At 51.5% G+C, this 5,020-nt stretch overlaps 2 protein-coding genes across 2 annotated transcripts in view; one reads left to right on the top strand and one right to left on the bottom strand.

Annotated features, from left to right (window-relative positions):
• FANCM (Fanconi anemia, complementation group M) overlaps positions 1-3,281 on the top strand; it is a 66,777-nt gene extending 63,496 nt beyond the window's left edge. Inside the window, exons 21-23 of the mRNA XM_010001203.1 lie at positions 209-485; positions 1,984-2,275; positions 3,134-3,281. Coding sequence (XP_009999505.1) covers positions 209-485; positions 1,984-2,275; positions 3,134-3,281 — 717 coding nt within the window. The remainder of the gene's footprint in view (positions 1-208; positions 486-1,983; positions 2,276-3,133) is intronic.
• A 1,238-nt stretch (positions 3,282-4,519) lies between these two features.
• MIS18BP1 (MIS18 binding protein 1) overlaps positions 4,520-5,020 on the bottom strand; it is a 180,228-nt gene continuing 179,727 nt past the window's right edge. Inside the window, exons 16-17 of the mRNA XM_010001202.1 lie at positions 4,791-4,848; positions 4,520-4,614 (exon numbers count right to left, since the gene is read on the bottom strand). Of these exons, the coding sequence (XP_009999504.1) occupies positions 4,520-4,614; positions 4,791-4,848 (153 nt within the window). The remainder of the gene's footprint in view (positions 4,615-4,790; positions 4,849-5,020) is intronic.

Genomic DNA, 5,020 nt, shown 5'->3' with positions numbered 1-5,020 from the left:
AGCAGGCCAGGGGCTCTGGTGGCAGGGGGGCAGCAGGGCAGCTCTGGTGGCACAGGATCCATCCTTTTGGGATCTCTTAGAAATCCTGTGTGATTTTCAACATTTACAGGTGGGAAGTTCCTTGAAGAACACCAGTGGGGGCACTTCAGTTCCCACCTCTTCTGCTTCCACACACCCCTCTCCAGCTGCAGCTCCCTTTCCCCGGCAGCAGGAGCCTTCCCTCTGCGTCCTGGCCGACAGCCGCGAGATCTCCTCGGGAGCAGAGGTGATCTCCTCCCTGAAGGCCACGCATGGGGTCAAGGTCCAGGTCTGCTCCCTGAGCAGCAGCGACTACATCGTGAGCAGCCGCGTGGCCGTGGAGAGGAGGTTTCTCTCAGAGCTGCTGAACTCCATGAACAGGAGTAAAGTCACCCAGCGGATCCAGCGCCTGCAAAGCACGTTTGAGAGAGTGTGTGTGATTGTGGAGAAGGACAGGGTGAAGGCAGGTAGGTGCTGGGACAGGCTGGGTGCTGCTGAAGGCCTGGGCTGGCCACACTGGCTGTGTGTGCAGCCCAGACCTGGAAGCAGATAGGAAACCTGTGGTTTGTTCTCTGCACTGTTGCATTCATGAGGTCACCAGCCAAACATGCAAACTTGTTTTGCCCTCGAGGCCCATTTGATCCAGGCAGAGACACATGAGGGGGCCTGCAGGGATGTGTTACCTCATTATTGCTGAAGCAGGGTAGCAGGGTTACTCCATCACTAACTGACCACATTAACCTGCAAAAACCCCAACTTCGAGACAGTTTTCAACAAAAAGATGAGAATAGTGCAGTAAAGGAGCAAGCACAACCTTTTCTATGCTCAGTACTAAAATAATAGTGGACTAAGGAAAATTTCTTTATCTGGCAGTGACCTAAGGAGCAGCATTGGTCAAACTGCAGGAAACTTCCAGGGTTTGGAGCCAGGGAGGGTGGGATTCAGCCCAAGCCCACCACCCCATGTAACGTCTGCGTCCAAACTGCAGAGATCTAACCAGGCAAGGGGGCAAGCAGAAGGTCATCAGCTGAGGAAAATCAGTTTATAGGAGAAAACAAAAGGAGCTTTCCTGCCAAGTTACTTGAGCTGTGCTTGAGCTATTGCCTCGTGCCACAAAGCAGAAAAAAGATGCCTCCTGACTTGATGAAACATTTGTGGACAATTCAAGACCATTTCTTTCATTTATAGAGTTTGGGCAAGCTATTTGTTTTAATCTAAAGATTCAAATTATGCAATCAAACAATTGTACAGGCACTGTCTGCTCTCAGTGCCATCTAAAAAGTAACTGAGAGGTTGTGCTTGCACCTGCTCCCACAGGAGATGGAACTGGAGCTCATGGCTCCAACTGAATTACAGATGTTCTGGGATATAAAACTACAATATCAAAATCAAATTGTTGTGGATGCAGCTTTGTTTTTGTGACATAAATCTAATTTATAGTTCAGATATGGAAACAAATGATTGAAGTGGTCACGGCAGATGTAGCTTGTCAGTGGGGCTGTAGATAAGTGGGTTGTGTTTGAGCTGCCTCTCTGCCTGTTGTTGAAGGGGTTGGTAATTTCCATCGAGTTTGTCTGTTTTTTCCCATCATGCTGTTTCCAGAGTGCTGCTTGTTTCCCATTTGACACAGTATTCAAGTGCATTCTCACCTCTGTAGCTTTAAAACAACCCCTTCTGATTTCTTTGGTCTGTCCCATTGTTCATCCCTTACCATGTGTTCTCAATCATCTCTCCTAGTGACATTTAATTTGCATTTTCAATGTTAACTCCTCATCTCTACCCCTCAACTAAGTAAATCCTTCCAGACCCCTCCTGCCTTTCCATAAAATGTTTCCCCCCATTTTATTGTTGTTCCTGAGTTTGCAGAGCAGAGGATCTTAGAGCCATTTTGCTTGGCAAGTGACTCACACTAGGTTTTTCACACTGATTTCACACTCGGATCCCCCTGGGTTTTCTGCTCTGCAGGAGAAACGTCCCGGTTTTCCCAGAGGACGCAGCACTACGATGGACTGCTCTGTGCCTGGGTCCAGGCTGGGGTCAGGATTCTCTTCAGCTCTGGCCAGGAGGAGACTGCAGGTTTGCTGAAAGCCCTGGCTCTGGTGGAGCACAGGAAGAAGGCTGCCATCCGTGTGCCAACCGAGGTGGAGGGTCACAAGCGGGACATGCTCAACTTCTACCTGAGCATTCCCAACCTCAGCTACCTGGCTGCCCTCAACATGTGCCATCACTTTGACTCCGTGAAGAGGATGGTCAACAGGTAACACCAGAGATGCACAGCAAGTGCTTTGAGGCCTGACCTTCCTTTCACTTCTCTGTCTCACCTGGGATCTCCTGCTGGGCAGTCACTTGGGGAGATCCTCTCTGTGTCTGTTGCTGCCAGGGCTCCCTAGGAACTTTCCTGTCTCCCACTAGGCCTGTTCTTTATGCATTTCTCCATCTGTTCAAGCTGAGCAGACCAAGGCAATGCCAAAGGCTTTGCTCCCCCATCCCTCCTACTGCCCCATGATTTACAGAACCACAGAGTGGTTGTGGTTGGAAGGAACCTCTGGAGATCATCTAGTCCAACCCCCTGCTAGAGCAGGATCCCCTAAAGCAGATCCCACAAGGACAGGGGATGGAGACTCCACAACTTCCCTGGGCAGCCTGTCCCAGGGCTCTGTCACCCTCAGAGTGAAGAAGTATTTTCTCACATTCAGGTTAAACCTGCTATGCACCAGTTTGTGACCATTGCCCCTTGTCCTGTTACTAGGCACCCCTGAGAAGAGTCTGGCCCCACCCTCCTGACACCCCCTGTAGATACTGACCAGCACTGATCAGATCTCTCCTCAGCCTTCCTTCTCTCTTAGCTGAACAGCCCCAGCTCTCCCAGCCCTTTCTCATTTTCCTTCCCCCTTTCATGGCATTCCCTGTTCTTGCTGCTGCTCTTAGGCTTGCTTAGTCTGGTGTGCTCCCAGCCCTTGGGAAGCCAGAGAGGTGACCACCAGCAGCTCTGGTGTTCCCATCGCTCTCCCCTGGACTCTTCCTGCCCATTGGCAGTTTCCCCCTTTTGCCCCAGTGTGCCCTCAGCACTCTGAAGAGCTGCAGCTGAGGTGTCCTCCTGCTGTGTCTCTTGCAGCTCCCCGCTGGACATCGCCAGGGCTGCCCAGGTGAGCCCCCAGAAGGCAGAGGAGATCTACCAGTACCTGCACCACAGCTGTGACCTGCAGCTGCTGCCCGAGGGCCTCTGTGCCAGGGGGAGGCACCAGGCAGCTGCCCAGAGCTGAGAGGACCCCCTGCTCTTCTTTTAACTGCACTTTACTGTTTTGAGTAACTGTACAATATGTAAATAAATCCTTGTGGATACAGCAGGGGTTCCTGGGCATGTTGCACCCACTGCATCCCTCACAGGGGTGAGCACACAGCAGGGCTGGCTCTGCAGGCAGGGCTGGCCTGTGTGCTAGGCATGATCCTTTCAAAGTTTCCTTAAAAATGCAAATATTTGGGCAGAAAGCTTTATGGCTCAGGCAAAAAGGTGGTGACAGAGGAGAAGGAGCCTTCCTGCAGCTACTTGCCAGTTTGGTACCCCTGGTTCCCAGGAAAAAAAAAGAATTGCTAAGTGTTCCTTCCCTGTCTGGCCCAGAGCCCTGAAGGGTATTTACTAAGTTTGAAGTAGAGATGGATGGGCCCAGGGCAGCAAGTTGCCTTGCCCTCAGGTGGTCTCACAGCTGCCCTCTCCTCTTCTGGCCCCAACCCCTGTGACCCTGACTTCACCCTTCCCTCCTGCTGCGGCTGCAGGGGGTGGGGACTCCCCAGGCCCAGCCAGGTGCTGCTGCCGCGCTGTGGCTGCCGTGCCTAACAGCTTGTTTGGATTCTTTCCTCTCCCTTGCTGGTCCATGAGGAGGCTGCACATGAAGAGAGGTTCATCACCTTGCTGCCTCCTGCTGAGGTGTGTGGCTGTAACACGGAGCAGCTCCAGGCTGCTGGCAGCCCTTCACGTCTCTGTAAAATCAGAGAGGGTAAAAAGGTACCAGCCTGGATCACAGGGAGAGTGACTCCTGCTTCTCCCCCCCAGACAGTCTGACCCATACATGAATAAAATAAACTTGTCCTTTTTTATTACATTAAGGAAATGTAAAAACTCATACTCTTAGCAGAGGAAACTAAAAAGCAATTTCATTTACAGACTCTACCACTATACATTTATTGTACAGCCATGCTTCAGAAAGATGTTACCTTAAAATGAATCAGAATTTTCCAGCAGTTGTTATCTGAGCACATGTCTCCCAGGAGAAACAGGGCAGCAGGAAGGAGGAGCCAGCAAAAGTGCCACTTGGTACACATGGAAAAATGACAAACACTGGACAGGCAGCAAGATGAGAGCAGGGATAAAAGACATAAAAACACAGCAGGTCAGGGCTTCCAGCCTGACCTCCTGACAGCACAGAACAGCAGCTCCTGGGGCAGCCAAGCCCTCCACTTCACACCAGCAGAAGTGAGGAGCTGATCAGGTCCCCAGAGTTCATCAAAGGGAGCAGTAGGAATCGGCCTGTTCTTCCTCTGATGAATCTGTTGCCTCCGCTGCAAAGAGCTTCCCCACCCCGGGGCTCTGAGGCCTTTCTGCAACAGCAAAAACCAGGGAGCATCAGTGTGTGTGCCCAGGCTTGAAGCTCCAAAAAGCAAAGGTGTTTGTGAGAAAGACTGTGGAAAACCCATGGAACACCCAGATGGTGGGTACCCAACAAGCCGGGGGTGATGGGAAAGGAAGTGAAGGAGCAGAAACCAGGAATACTCACTTTTCTCAAAACTGAACTTGGTTCTGTGTGACGCTGGTGTCCCGAGCAGCCCTCCAGCCTGGCAGAAAGGACAGAGAGCACAGCAACCTCAGTAGGGGCTCAGCCTTGCACTGGAGTTTACCCACCCTCTCACTATGCCACATGGTCACTTTAAACTGCTCAGCTACTGCAGGTGCTTTCACTGAACTGGAGGCAAAAGCCATTTTTCTGCTGCTGGGATCTCAGCTTTC

This window comes from Chaetura pelagica, unplaced genomic scaffold (assembly GCF_000747805.2).
Source record: "Chaetura pelagica isolate M959 unplaced genomic scaffold, ChaPel_1.0 scaffold206, whole genome shotgun sequence".
NCBI lineage: Eukaryota > Metazoa > Chordata > Aves > Apodiformes > Apodidae > Chaetura > Chaetura pelagica.
This window is presented reverse-complemented; position numbering and strand designations above follow the sequence as displayed.